Genomic DNA, 14,167 nt, shown 5'->3' on the forward strand with positions numbered 1-14,167 from the left:
TGGAATTAGAAGCATCATCAAGAAATTCAAAGAGAGACACACATTACCAAACAAGCGTGACAGGTAGGAAGTGGAAGATTTCAAAGAACAACAACAAAAACATGTGAATGACTTAGCCAAGTCAGGAGTTGTAGTCTTAAAGAAGACAATCACCAGAGCTGTGTGCAGGAATGGATTGCAAGACTACAGACCAAGAAAAACTCCACTGTTGCACATGAGACACCTTCAAGCCAGACTGAAGTTTGCTAAGGACAACCTGGAGAAAGACTATACTGAAAGCGAGTTCTTTGGTCAGACGAGAAGAAACTAGAGCTCTTTGGCCACAGAGATGCTGCTTATATTTTTAGAAAGATGGGAGAAGCATATAACAGAAGGTAGTCCATCCCCACAGTGAAAAGTAGTAGTGGGAGTACTATGCTGTGGGAATGCTTCAGTGCATCTGGAACTGGAGGATATGCCAGTTCCAGATGCCACAAAACGGAGTCGCTTAGTCTTCCCACACAACCATGACCCAAAACATCCGTCACTCCTGGTGAGGAACTACCTTCGAAAGACCAAAATGAGCATTACTGACTGGCCTGCACAAAGCCCTGACTTGAATCCTATTGAAATCTGTGGGGTAAACTGAAGACCAAGGTCCATGACAGGAGATCATCAAATCTAGAGGAACTTGAGAGATTTACCAGATAAGAATTGTCCGGGATCGCTGTTATCCACTAAAAAGGATAGAGAATTGACTATAAACAGTGGTTTTCCATGATGTTTGCAGCAAACTACCTGCAAAGCAAAACGAAAAACGGGTTCTTCTTTTCTCTTTGTCAGTTGACAAATAAAGATGATTCATGTTATTCTCTTTGAAAGCATCTTAACTCGATATGTGATACTTTAGTACATTAGCGCACAAATATATGACAAGGAGATGGACTGATTATTACATTTATTTGTCATACTGCATTATCAGCATCTTAGCAGTTTGCTGATGCACAATCTTCAGCATTCGCTGTTGGTTCAGTGTATTTCCCTAGCATTAAACCCTCTAAAATAGATTAGAGTCGCTATCTCAGGTTCCGGGCTCCATTAGGACTAATGGAAGCGTAACCCACCGGAGAAAGAGCAGCAGCTTTTCTCTGCATTGATTCTGTCCATCCAGTGCAGACACTACCAGCCTATAGCTCATAATGCACCTGCCCCTCTTTCTCTTATTCTTGAATTAGTAATGATTCATGGGGCAGTGTGTGTAAAGAGGACATTAACAAAACTGTAAATGGATTTGCTTATGTGCAAGCGAAAGTGGCATGGTTAGACTCAAAGCATGTCTAACCTTTTGTTTTGCCAGGATGACCATTATTTCATTATTTAAACTGTTGTTAGTAAAAGTCATACTGGCTATTTTGTCTCTGATAAGATATCTTATGGGTCCTAACGTCTGTCTTTCAGGTTCCAGTGTGCTTTCCCCTTTCACTGAGCTGCAACAACATTTCATTTTAAAGTTGGTTGATGCTGCAGAGTGACCCAGACCAAGCTGAAGTTGGATAAACTGTCTGCTAAAGTGTTCATAAGCATGAACATGTGTTGTAACTGATGTGAATAAGGACCTTGGCTCCAGGTGAGAAAAGAAAACTTCCCTGAATGGGTCACTGAGCGCACCGTTAGTGTCGGTGTCCAGTGTCGTCGCACGAAGAGTGCAATGTGTACCGCGCAGGGCTTTATGAGCGTAAACACAGAGGCCTCCCGTGCGCCTTTGATCACACACACATGCACTCTTCGAGAGTTTTCGGTGGGTGAGCCTCAAGGTCAGGTTGCTTGTGGGAGGAAATATGATGCCAGAGGGTGGGGCTGCCCCGTGGATCATCGCTCACTCTCTCATCTTTGAGTGCCTGTCATGTTTCTCATACGCACCCTCGTTCAGCTCAGCGTGGATTATCTGGGCTGCTGTTGCAGCTTTTGAATACCTCAACACAGCCTCTCAGCTGTGGGCAGAGGTATGAAAAACTCCTGGCTCTCTCTGGCTCCCTCAACCAAATGAGGGAGGGCCTATATTTGCCAAGCACGCCAGTATTAAAATAAAAAATGGTAGCTGATGGAAGCTGTAAGGCAGAAGCAGGCTGAGTATCCCCGAGAACGACTTGTGAACTATTTAATGACATGTGAGAAAGATAGTCTTTGGAAATGTGAGCTGGCAGATGCAACACAATATCAAGCTACTTGTCAGGACTTCAAGTTGCCTTCTGTTGGGACGCTTCCACCATGGGAATCCAAGAAATGAAAACCATCTCACTGCACTGATTCGGTGCAGCACCATCGGGGCAGGGACATGCCAATTTCCTTTTTCATCACAAATGACTGATGAGAAACTAGGCTGCGCTTTTCATTTTTTTCCCTTCAGTCACTCGCAGAAAAGCCTGGTGACAAGGGGTCATCTTCTTAAGCATTTTCCTCTTCATTGTTTGCTGTGGATGGCGTTGCTCTCGTGCAGAAACTGTGAATTTTTTTGAGCCAACGTGTGTTTTCTTTTTGCATTGGAGACAAAAGGTAAGTCAACACAATAAATCTTTTCTTTGTGAGTGTCCCTTATTAACAGTTAACACCTAGAAGTATTAGATAGTGCTAATTAAGTTATTACTGAATAATTACAATCTTTAGCAGACAAAGTCTGATTGCAATAACTATTTTTGTCTTTAAAATTATTTTTTTCTGGAAATTCCTGTATAGCTATGTGTCCGATGCCACATAATAAGGCTATAACCACAGATACAAATCAGACTAATGTAATAACTCACACAATAACTCAAAGACATCTCAGAGAGTTTAAGTCTTCGGTTTGCTGGCCCAGATAGTTTGTCCCTGCGGACACCGTGGCCTTGTTTCAACAAATTACATTAGAAGCTCTTGGGGACATAATAAGACTGAGAATACTCTGATTATGGAAATGATATATTTTTTTTAAACGGGGATCTTTAGAGTTACAAGTACAGGTCATGTACGCATTGCTATAATCTGTTTAATACTGTATTTGTTACTCTAATACAGAATATAAATCTTTTTGTGCTGTTATAGTATTAATAGCATCAACGAGTATGAACATAAATATGCTCTATGTGTTGTTATTGTCTGTGTTATGTTGCTGTTGCCACTATTTCCAGGTGTCTTTTCTGTTATGTATATTGAGAGCAAAGAAATATCCAGAGTACTTGGTCAATAAAGCTGATTCTGATTATATTTTTTTGTTTTTACTTATCTTGTGCAGTTGTTTATGCATGTTTTTTGTATTAGGTGTCTAAAACTTTTTTGTGATTTCTTGTATTTAAAATATAATCTTGAAAACGGATCCTAAATTTGGCAGCACTGTTACTAATTCTCAAAAGCAATCTACTTAGAGACCAGTAAGGTAGGGTGAGAGCTGTGTGTGTGTGAGCATGTTTGCTTTTCTCTGTGCACTGCAAGTTAATTGTGGGGTCTTTCAAGGCCACGTAAGGAAACAAGGAATCAATAAAGGCTCTTTGTTTGGATAGTTTTTATTGATCATGACAGTGGCAATGATTAAAAAAGACAATGGCCTTTTTTTTTGTGTTAAATCTCCATCTTTAGCAGGCCATTATGCAATGGCAGAAGTTAAAGCCGCCGGAGCCAGATGATCCTATCTGTTGCTGTGAATGCGATCTCTACCAGTACGGATGTTGCTGCGACTGCGAGGATCTGGATGAAGCCTTTAACAGGTATGGAGGTGTGAAGAAATGGATGAATAAACTAATAATCAAGGAGTGTGTGCTGTATGTGTCGTACTGTTGTTAGAAAGCCACACAAGTAGCTGTTGTTTTGTTATATGTGGTCACTAAGAAAGGCTGGACACAAACCAGATACAAAGGAAACAGAAAATAGCGTGAGATTTTATGCTATTAGTTTATTGGCTTTCTAAAGAAAGCGAGAGGAGGTGATACCATTCTCATGTCTGTCAATGAAACATGAAACGAGTGCCAACAGCTGGATAACAAGCTTAGCTTTAAGACTGGAAATAGTCCACGCACCCACACTGGTTTACTGGCAATGTGTCGCGGCCAAGAAACAGATGAAGTTTCTTTTTCTTCTTCTTTGTTTTGCACAGATAAATAAGATCAAGATGAGCCTGTGCTGGTAGGGAGTCTACTGACTTCTAATAAAAATGAATAAAACTTTCAAAGAGAAAAGATGCAAATTTACCATATATTTATTGTGATACCTGAATTATCATATTAAGTCTTGTAGCAGGATGCTGTTATTTTTTATTTAGATTTTTGAATTATGTAAATTCTTAATAATTTGCCACAAACAAATTAACTTTACTTCCTAAAAATGTGCCAAAATTAACAATGAGAGAGAAAAGGAGGGCACGTATCATTCTTTCTTTTTTCTTTCTTATTTTTTTATTAGGCCGGCCCCTCTTATTGGTTAGAGTGGCTCTAACAGCTTTCTCAGAACGCAAAAGTCTTATCTTATCTTTCCTATTATTCTAGAGTCAAAGCAAACTATCACGTATGTCTCAAATCTGAAAAGCCAACTATGCAATAATTTTACCTTGCATGCAGCTCAAGAACTTGAAAATAAATTCCATCAGTGAAAAGGGAAATGAGTAGACACATGAATAAACATTTGTCTAATTATAACTCTATGACCACTGTTCTCTGTAGATGGCTGAAAGACAAACCATCTAAAAGTACATTTCAGTCTCCTGTATTTGCTGCCATGACTGACAATCTGGAAATTTCCCTGATCCCGGCCCTGCTGATGCTGCCTCTGCTGCTGAAGGTTGCAGCGTTGCACTACCTGCTGGGTATAACCGTCCTGACAGCTCTGCCTGGCCTGGTGCTGTGGTACTACTATGCAACGCACCGAAAGAAGAGACGCACCCTCTTCTTCCTCACCCTCGCATTGTACTCTCTGGCCTACATGTATTACCTCTTCATCACAGAGATTTTACCGCGTGGGGACGTCAGCCAGCTGCAGGTGTGCACCGTGACCTCCGGGATGATCTTCACTATAGTCTCTCTTATTCACACCAAGAAAGGCCCAGGATTTGTGACTGCTGCCCTTCACGACTCTCACAGTCACAGTCAGGAGGATAAAAAGGAGTCCACACAAGTAAATAATGGATCTATCCAATCACCAGCCTCTCCCTCAGGGACACCAGCAGAGCTGCAAACCCCAAAGGAGGGCCTCGGAGCAAAGTGGAGCAGGTGTCCTTTGTGCAAAATAATGCGACCACCGCGGGCTGGTCATTGTCGAACCTGTGGCTCATGTGTCCAGCGTTTGGATCACCATTGTATCTGGTGGGTCTGACTTCACGTCATATTTATATATTTCCTTTGTAAGCAAAGCATTGTGTGTTTAATATTCAGTTCAGGTTTATTCAGTTGCCTCAAGGTGTTTTAGACTGTAAGGTAGAGATTCTCTCGAAAAACCCTCATAATCATAATGGTCCCTGCTGAGTAAGCACTATGCAAAGGTGGGAAAGAAAAACTCCCCTCTAAGAGGAGAGAACCCCCTGGCAAATCGGGCTCGGGGGCACAGACATCTGTCATGACTGGTTGTGGGCATATTGGAAAGAGAAAAGAAGTAAAACAAGAGAAAAGGCAAAAAAGAGGGTACATGGAGTCAGGAAAAACCTCAGAGTAAGGGAAAGATAAAGCAAAAATGACTTTTTCATCCCCGTCGGTACTGTCACTGCAGTGTTTTTTGGAATAATGGAGGCAGGTAGGGAACTTATAGAATAACATGATAATAATTAATTACAATAGTCCAGCCAAGAAGTAATGAATGTATGAACTAGTTTTGTGGCATCATTCTGAGACTGTATGGTTCTAATTTTATATATTAATATGCAGATGAAAAAAAGTGGTACTGTATATTTGTTTCATATGAAGGACACATCCTGGTGAAAAACAACTCCCAGGCTTCTCATAGTGTTGCTGAAGGCCCTGATAATGCCATCCAGAGTAAGTGTCTGGTTAGACATCATGTTTCTAAGATTTATTAGGGCCGAGTGCAATAACCTCAGTTTTATCTGAACTTAACTGAACTCTCTTTTACATTTCCCCACACTAGAAAAAAAATAGAGTTTAATTTTAACATTAGATCATAATTTAGTAAACACATGATGGGCCTCATCAGGCCATAAACACATCACATGTCATCAAGTTTTCCATAATCAGTTCCTTTTGACAGATTATGATAAACATACTCCAAAACTCATGCAGATGGATTTAGATTTTTTTTTATTAATATTATTATTTTGTTTTGGGGACATCTGCAAATGAGATTTTTTTTTCTGTCACACTGACTCCTGCAGAGCGCTCAGCCAAGAGGAAAAGCTCATGGGCTTATAATGATAGAATAATGTAACAAGATAAATAAGGTCACTCAGTCACTTCTAAACTAGTTAAAATCCGTAAATGTAGCAGTTCTGTCATTTTATATACAGCGTGATAGTGAGATATACATGTAACCTGGTCTCTCTGGTGTTGTGTGTCCCTGTTGAGATGTTGTAGGATAAACAGCTGTGTAGGACAGGCAAACCATCGCAGTTTCCTGCTGACCCTCTCTGTGTTTGTGTTGACCTCTCTGTACGGGATCAGTTTGGTGCTTTGCAGCCTCTGTCCTCGTCAGTATCTAATGACAGCGCTCTTCTACTGCCCCGGCGTCTACACTCAGTCTAGGTACAGCACTCTATATGTTTTTTTCTGCTGCAGCATTGAAATTGAATAACTTTAATCACTAAATAATTATTTCAGTTCATCAATGGCATTTTTAATTACTGTTTTTGGTGTGTTTTTCTTGAATTTGTCCTGCCAGTATGAGAAGACAAGGCAGGTTATGTTGCAGTAATGATTTGTTCTCTTTACTTTTACAGCACAGCACTTTGCTTTACCTGTGCGTGGTACAGCAGCATTGTCGCAGGTGGACTGCTTTACCTCTTGGTGACACAAGTTCTCAATATCAGCTTTAACGTGACGGAGCGAGAGGCTCAGCTGGCTCTGAGGAACAAAACGGGCCAGAGCCGCCTGTGGGGACTCGTCGTTGACACAGGAGAGTATTCTCGTGGCTTCTACCAGAACTGGGTTGAGTTCCTCACCATGACAGATGCTTCAGCTTCGTCTCGGTCCAGCCTTACTGACTTGGTCTAGTTGTGCTTAATGCACTCGGTGACATCGTGGTAATATGCATGGATGAAGAATTAGAGTTCATATTTCTTTTTCAATACATTCCAGGATTGAGGTATTAATATGAACATGTTTTTAATGACTGTTTAAAGATGCACACGTGTGTTAGGGGTTTGGATTTTTAGCACCATTTTCTGCTGAAGCTTTTGACCTGGACACATGCAAGACAGTCTGTGGATTTTGTGCCTTTTATAAAATTTAATCAAAGACTGCAGACATTATAGCCTGCCTTTTTATACACCTGCAGAAAGTAAGAAGGAAATATGTTGTCTTTATAAAAAATAATCTCACTGCATGCAAGTCAAAAAAATCTAATAAACTTCAAAATGATACAAAAAAGGAGTTCAAGTCAAAGAAGATAAACCAGAAACCAAACTGCTGGATTCAAGAATGGATAGTTTTCCTTTACTATTTTAATATCCATTAGCAATGTGGGAAAAATACAAAGTCTGGCCTTAAGATGGTATCAGAGGAAAAGCCAAAGAAAAGCAAATGGTCACTTTTGACCCGTTCTGCAGACATGCACTCAGTAAATACTGACATCACTAAACTGGTCAAGTTGGAAATTTAAAAAGAAACAAAGATAAATAAATAAAAATTAATAAGAGGGCAAGAAAAACAAGTTATGGAAGGATCTGCATCTGTGAGAAGAGGTCTAACTAATACAGAACACAGAGGCTGGCTTAGCTCAATGTAAGATGTTAAAAAATGTCTAAAATATGTTGCATGTGATGGTTAGAGCAAGTACAAAGTTCATCACCTTGGTCACAATAAAATGTGTGTTTTGTGCCTTTTTTTCTCTGCAATATGCTGCATTATTGTGTGTGTTTTTTAACGAATGTTTTTTGGTCTTTACTGACCCACGGTGCCTTCAACACTGATCTACAAATCTAAACACACACGCCAATTCTTTCTCTAATTATTCAGTTATAGATAATAATAATAATTTATGTAAAATTCTGCAATGTCAAACTGTTAAATCACTGTTCTCAGTCATACAGCATAGTGTGAATTGAAAATGAAACCCTATCTATTCTACTGTAATCTCCAGTCTCAATTTTCATTGCACACTTTTCACTATTTAGCATTATTTCTCATTATCCACATTTTGGGTGGAGCACATCAATAAATATTCTTATACCGATACATTTCTTCCATTTGAAGGCGTATTTCATCCCTAGAACTTCAGTGCCAGCACTTTCAGTCGCAGCTTTTCCTCTGGTGCCACCCTCAGGCCACTCTGTGCTTAACATTAACAAAAACACCCAACAACATTAATATTAAGTCTGTTGCTCGGTCAGTTTGTCACTTTAATGTAGTGGTGTAACAGAGCTACAGCAATGTCTTGATTCTAGGTTTAAACAACCAGTCTCAGCAAGGGGTTAAAGTAAGTATAAAATACAGTTTCCTTAAAACAAATAGAATTCAAACATGGGGGGAAAATCTAATCACAAAGAAAAAATATCTGTGTCCCTTCACAAAAGAAATAAGTGGGGGGGGTGGGCTGGTTGCTTCCTTAATGGCAGTCCTCCCACAGCTACCACTATGGGTTAAGTTGGTAACACACTTTATCCAAAGTCAGCACTGCCTTGAGATTTGGGCCACAGGAAAACTGAAAATGACAGGGCTATTCAAGTACTCATCAAAATCCAATCTACATATCAAATCCAAACACACAAACAAAGACTGAAGGTCTTTGCTTCTGCAGGCAAGGATTTTATATGCCTCACATGCCTGCACCCAGAAACACAGAGGAATGAAATGTGTTTGCTACTTTCAGTCGGTTCACAGCAGGTTTAAGACATTTGAGGGAAGTCATTGTATCACTGGAAGACTTCCCAATATTAAACCTATTCAGCCTAAAATGAGGGAACAAAAACACATAAAAGACGATTGTGTTGGTGTATCCATCACTAGTGCCAAGTGCACATGAAGAGATGAAAAAGGGGGGATAAACAACACAATTTATGCATAATTTATAGCACTGTACAAAGTGTTAAAGGGGGGGCGGAGCAGATGTCGATCAGTTGTCCATCAAAATCTTGTTGAATATTATAAACGTGGCATTTTTAAAACAGGATAATTTAAAATGCAATTTTCAACAAATGTCAGCAAACAAACACAAACTAACGCTTACTTAAGACGACTAAATTAGGACAACTTCTTCATTGTGAGCATTTCCCCGGGAGAGAAAACAATGTCAGACATCTTCACTCAAATTAGGCGACATCACCCACTGCCTGCAGTGCAGGCAACAGCAAATGGAGCGTTTGATTAGCACAGGAGTTACATTTACCACCTCCTGCATCTTCCATGTGAAGTATGGGAAACTGCAGCAGCCTTCTCACCACCGAAGCATTCACATTCGTAATCCTTTGTAATCTTTGGGACTGATTTCATCCAGCAGCCAGCACGCTAACTTGCTGGGCTCGTGTTTCCCTAGCAGTCAGAGCTTACCGGGGGGGTCACTGACTGGTATCTGGCCTAAATGCAACAGTAATTAGGTCACAAGAAGGTAACCCTTATGTTTTAACCAAATTACCAGAAGGCCACAATCTGTGAGTAGTGAACAAACAAACAAGTTCAATCTGGACCCAGATAGATGGTTGATGGATGGTGTGACACTTTCATTCTTGTAACATAAATGGTTGTTATTTCAAGAACCATTGATTACCTTTTGTAGTGAACAAGAACAGAGTGAACTTTGAGATTCTTCATCACTGAACAGCAGCGGAAAAAAGGATTCTACAAACTTATTTACTTATCATTGTTAGCTTATCCAGGGAATCATTTCAGGTTACTACACAGGGAAGCGTGATTAGGAATCCAGTTTGTGAGCCATGTGTTTTGTCTGTGCGCGTTACTGTCACATCTGCTGACAGCTACATTTGATTCTGTGGTCTCGGTCGCAGAAAGCACTGGAGTTTAGCCGCAGCCTTGTTTACCACTGTGGATACAGTGTATTTTGTTTCAAAACAGATTTTTTGTCTCCACTCAAGCTGAAATTTAATTACTACTTTATTTGGTTTCCAATTCTCTGACATCCCATCTGATTTGTTATTCAAATTTTTGATTTTTAGTTTTTCTGTGTTTCTCCTGCCAGCTGTTTGCTTTATATCTCTCATATGGTTCACTGAATTCTGCTTTTGCGTGGTTAAACTTTTTGGTTGTGAAACCATGCATGTAGGTTCATGTGTTTGAACCCATCCCCGAACCAGGGTTTTGTGTAGGTGTGTGTGCGTGTGCTGGCCTCGAGGGAAGAGGTAATCTCCCTCGGCTATATAAAGGGAGTCAGGCAGAACCTCAACAGCACACTTCCAGATCTTCATCCACACGCTCCCACATCATCATTTCTTCACTCATCCTCAGCAGCCATGCATTTACTTCTCACTCTGCTGGGAGCTGTGCTCTCCTCCCTGATGGTTTCTTCTGAAGTCCAACCTCAGGCAGACTTTGACGTACAGGCGGTAAGACAAATGGCTACATTAGTATTTATTTCTATGATCATTGTATTTATTTAATTCCCTATATTGTTTGTAAGTCCAGCAGCAATGCATATTCAACTTGCTTATACGGTTTTGGCTTTTCTCTTTTCTCTTTTTGTGTTTTATACTGTGATAAATCTTTTGTTCATGAACAAAAAAAATGTACCTGTCTTCAAAAACAAAGAAAAAGAAGAAGGCACACATGAAGTGGGTTTTTTTTCTGTCTTCCAAAGCTTACACGAGTTATTAAAACACACTTTTTTGTAAAGTTGGTCACAGAAAGTGTTTCAAAAACACTTCAGTAAAGTTTCTAACTCCTGATGCTTTCTTTGCATGTGCCCACAGATCGCAGGTAAGTGGTACCTGATTGGAATTGCCACTGATGCCCAGTGGTTTGTCAGTCACAGAGCCAGCATGAAGATGGGCACGGCCATGATTACCCCAACTGCTGACGGGGATGTGGAGATGTCATATTCCAGTCTTAGGTAAGTGTGAGGGCATAGACAAGGGACATTTAAATAAATAGGGAACATATATATGTATATATATGAATGACAACATGTGAAAGAATTAATGTTTTAGTGATCTCTTTGCAGCCCTAATGGCTCATGTTGGAGAATGAACAATCTGGCCAAAAAAACTGAGATACCCGGAAAGTTCACATACACAAGTCGGCGTGAGTGCACCCAGACACAGAGAAAAGCACGATTTAACCATCTGGTATGTTTGCTGTTTCTGCTTTCATAATTTCATGACCCCTTTTCTGCTGCATTCCCTTTGTCAGGCTGGGGGTATCTCAGTGACTTGCGCATGGTCGACGTGAAGTATGACGAGTATGCCCTGATTCATTCCATCAAAACAAAGGGGAAAGAAAGCTATGTTGTTAACAAACTATATGGTAATATGGCATTTAGCTCTGATTCTACACTCTGCTCAATCCATTTTAACCTGTTCTGCTGGTCGGTAAAGCTATACCCGCTGCAGCAGATTTACATCATCTGTTTTCACAGGGCGTGGTGTGGACCTCAGCGCTGAGGTGCAGGAGAAGTTCATTCAGTTCTCCCTGCAAAGCAGCATCCAGCCTGAAAATATTGTCATCCTTCCCAAAAACGGTACTTTTACCTCTGAGATGTTTTATTTAAAATAACTGCAATCAAGAGTGATGTTATGCACTGATCACTTCTCCATTTTCTTTACATTTTCCTCTCTGTAGATGAGTGCCCAGCTGCCTAACCTTGTGTCCAGGTGATCATCTCACCGAGGAGCTTTCACTGTTCTGAAAATCTCAAGTCGATGACCTGAGACCGTTTGCTTTTTACTTTACTATCTCTGCTCTTTCATTATTAAGAATGCTCATAATATCACCAAATTATATTCATCACTTTGCATTTATCCACCTGCTGTTATAACCACACAAATAAAAAGGCTAAAATCTTTTGATTTATTCAATTTTTAAACAAATACCTTGAAGTACATCCAAAACCATCCAAACCCTCTTTTTAACAAGTCTTTGTATCTACAAAGATTTATATACAAAAAATCATAGAAGACCTGTGAATTAAATAAATATTAAATATACATAATCACAGAAGATGACCAAAAAACTGCACCAGTGTTCTGAATTTGTATCTACAAACATGGAAGTTTCCCTTTCTACAGGCAAAAGTACATAAGTAAGTCGCGAAAACAAGTTCAGCCCTTAGATTTAAAACAGCAGCAGCAGATATACTGTTCATCTCTCATTTAGATGAGACAAAGCAACACGGGTGATAGACTTTGACCGCTTTGTCACAGCACACAGTGTTTATTTGAATCCAAACAAAATACCCACCAAGTATGAAGTGGATCAGATGAACTGTTGACCAGACAGAGACAAACGTACAGATTGCTTGAGTCATTAGTGCAATAAAATATATTTCTTTGACAGCATCACTTCATATATTTGTTTTCCAGGATTAAAGATCTATTTAAACTGGCAAGGAATGCAGGCAGGAGAAATCATTAACAGCAAAACACGCTACATCTCAGCACTAGTGGTGTCATGGTTTCAAAGCTGTGCAGTAGAGAAAAGAATCTAAGGGATTATACAGAGGTGACCAAAGTTACAAACAAATCCAGCTGTACTGGAAATGTTTTCAGAGGTCCAAACTCTTTGGCTTTCTGCAGAGCAAATATATAAGAAGTATCCAAGCTAACTTAACTTTAGACAACATGAGGAAAAATGCCGCTTCCCAAAGTTTCCTACAAGTATTTGGTTTATATTTAGAGAAGCAAAGACTCTTCATCCTGACTAATGTTCCCTGGTGGATCTCTGTCCTGTGACAGCGCCACAGTATAGTGTATTAGTATAATCAAAGCCACTTCCCTAACCAATTTTTAAAGCTATTTAGCACATGGACCCAAGTGCAAGTAGCCTCTGTCTGCTGTGTACAAAAGGTTATATCATTAACCACACAGCAGATACTGCACTACAATAGTATCAGCAGTTCACACAAAGTAACACAGTGCTCAGTGTTCTGTAATATTAAAGCAGTTGACAGTCTCGACCTTAAGATTTCTAAGCTATTTGTTGTAGACCAGGCGGGGACAATTAACTCGCCAAAGGACCACTAATTAAGGTTTACTCTTAATAACAGTAGCAGTTTATATGAATATATTGTTTATGTGTGTTTTGCTTACTGGTGCAGCAACAGTCCCAGTGCTCCTTAGAAAAATGAACTGCTCGTGCCTGAGCTAACAATTTCAGTCACACCGAATGTCTTTTATTCACAGAGTTAGCTTAGCGACTTAGCTTAGCAAGACTTTATTTGAAAGTTCAGGACTTTTTGTTCACACTGGCAGCACATTCAGCCAATGAGGTTCAGTTTGGTTCAACGCCCTTTTTGACCCATGAAACAGCAGAAAATGAAACATTGTCATTTCAACACCCATTTGTTAGCGTTAGCTGTTCTGCTGTTTTTCATCATGTCACAGGTGAAATAAAATGAGTACATTTACTTTGCTTCCTGTAGGAGTGATCATGTCATGTCTGACTGTGACTGTGTATTACTTATGAGGAAAGCCAACTTTAGGATTCCTAATCAGTCAGCTTTGGAAAAAAATGTTTAAACTGTGTGTGAACAAAGCTCTTCTTTTTACTCTGGGGATGGTACACCCTGCACAGTAGTTTTTAGACAAATGAGGGTAAAATGAGACATTAAAGCCTTAAAAGACAAACAACATTTTCTAAGAAAGCATTCAGGTTACTATCTCTGTCAGGGCGTGTGTTTTGTCTCTGCGACTGTCGCAAATGCTGATAGGTGCATTTGATTTTGTGATCTCTGCCACAGAGAGCACTGGAAGGCAACCACTGCGTTGTTAAAAGTAGAAAGGTAGTTTATAAATGAATCATGTAACTATAACTTTACTACTTTGCAGCTCCTTAGTTTGTGATTGCTATGATATGAACTTCGATCTCCTGTTATTCAATTTTTTTTTTTTTTTTTTGTT

The 14,167-nt window shown here is 39.8% G+C and overlaps 2 protein-coding genes across 3 annotated transcripts; both read left to right on the top strand.

Annotated features, from left to right (window-relative positions):
- The first annotated feature begins 1,549 nt into the window (after positions 1 to 1,549).
- Positions 1,550 to 7,525, top strand: zdhhc23a (zDHHC palmitoyltransferase 23a). Of its 2 annotated transcripts, none has more exons than XM_005472118.4 (5): positions 1,550 to 2,532; positions 3,589 to 3,716; positions 4,665 to 5,303; positions 6,609 to 6,689; positions 6,884 to 7,525. In XM_005472118.4, the coding sequence occupies exons 2-5, from the start codon at positions 3,598 to 3,600 to the stop codon at positions 7,155 to 7,157; spliced, it is 1,113 nt and encodes a 370-aa protein (XP_005472175.1). In that variant the 5' UTR covers positions 1,550 to 2,532; positions 3,589 to 3,597; the 3' UTR covers positions 7,158 to 7,525. The 2 variants fall into 2 exon arrangements, with proteins under 2 accessions (XP_005472175.1, XP_003446821.1); XM_003446773.5 differs by having other exon boundaries at positions 1,556 to 2,532; positions 6,522 to 6,689.
- A 2,898-nt stretch (positions 7,526 to 10,423) lies between these two features.
- LOC100710404 (lipocalin) lies at positions 10,424 to 13,477 on the top strand. Its single transcript, XM_003446842.5, has 6 exons — positions 10,424 to 10,660; positions 11,024 to 11,163; positions 11,275 to 11,354; positions 11,463 to 11,576; positions 11,689 to 11,790; positions 11,892 to 13,477. The coding sequence occupies exons 1-6, from the start codon at positions 10,568 to 10,570 to the stop codon at positions 11,909 to 11,911; spliced, it is 549 nt and encodes a 182-aa protein (XP_003446890.1). The 5' UTR covers positions 10,424 to 10,567; the 3' UTR covers positions 11,912 to 13,477.
- The last annotated feature ends 690 nt before the right edge of the window (positions 13,478 to 14,167 follow it).

The sequence above is a fragment of the Oreochromis niloticus genome, linkage group LG10 (assembly GCF_001858045.2).
Source record: "Oreochromis niloticus isolate F11D_XX linkage group LG10, O_niloticus_UMD_NMBU, whole genome shotgun sequence".
In the NCBI taxonomy this organism is placed as follows: domain Eukaryota; kingdom Metazoa; phylum Chordata; class Actinopteri; order Cichliformes; family Cichlidae; genus Oreochromis; species Oreochromis niloticus.

Bases quoted from the DNA above. Each gene is read 5' to 3' on its own strand.
- zdhhc23a (XM_003446773.5), top strand. From the start codon at position 3,598: ATGCAATGGCAGAAGTTAAAGCCGCCGGAGCCAGATGATCCTATCTGT. The intron at 3,717-4,664 runs GTATGGAGGTGT...TGTTCTCTGTAG, and splicing joins CTGGATGAAGCCTTTAACAG to ATGGCTGAAAGACAAACCAT. The intron at 5,304-6,521 runs GTGGGTCTGACT...GAGATGTTGTAG, and splicing joins TTGGATCACCATTGTATCTG to GATAAACAGCTGTGTAGGAC.
- LOC100710404 (XM_003446842.5), top strand. From the start codon at position 10,568: ATGCATTTACTTCTCACTCTGCTGGGAGCTGTGCTCTCCTCCCTGATG. The intron at 11,164-11,274 runs GTAAGTGTGAGG...ATCTCTTTGCAG, and splicing joins ATGTCATATTCCAGTCTTAG to CCCTAATGGCTCATGTTGGA. The intron at 11,791-11,891 runs GTACTTTTACCT...TCCTCTCTGTAG, and splicing joins TGTCATCCTTCCCAAAAACG to ATGAGTGCCCAGCTGCCTAA.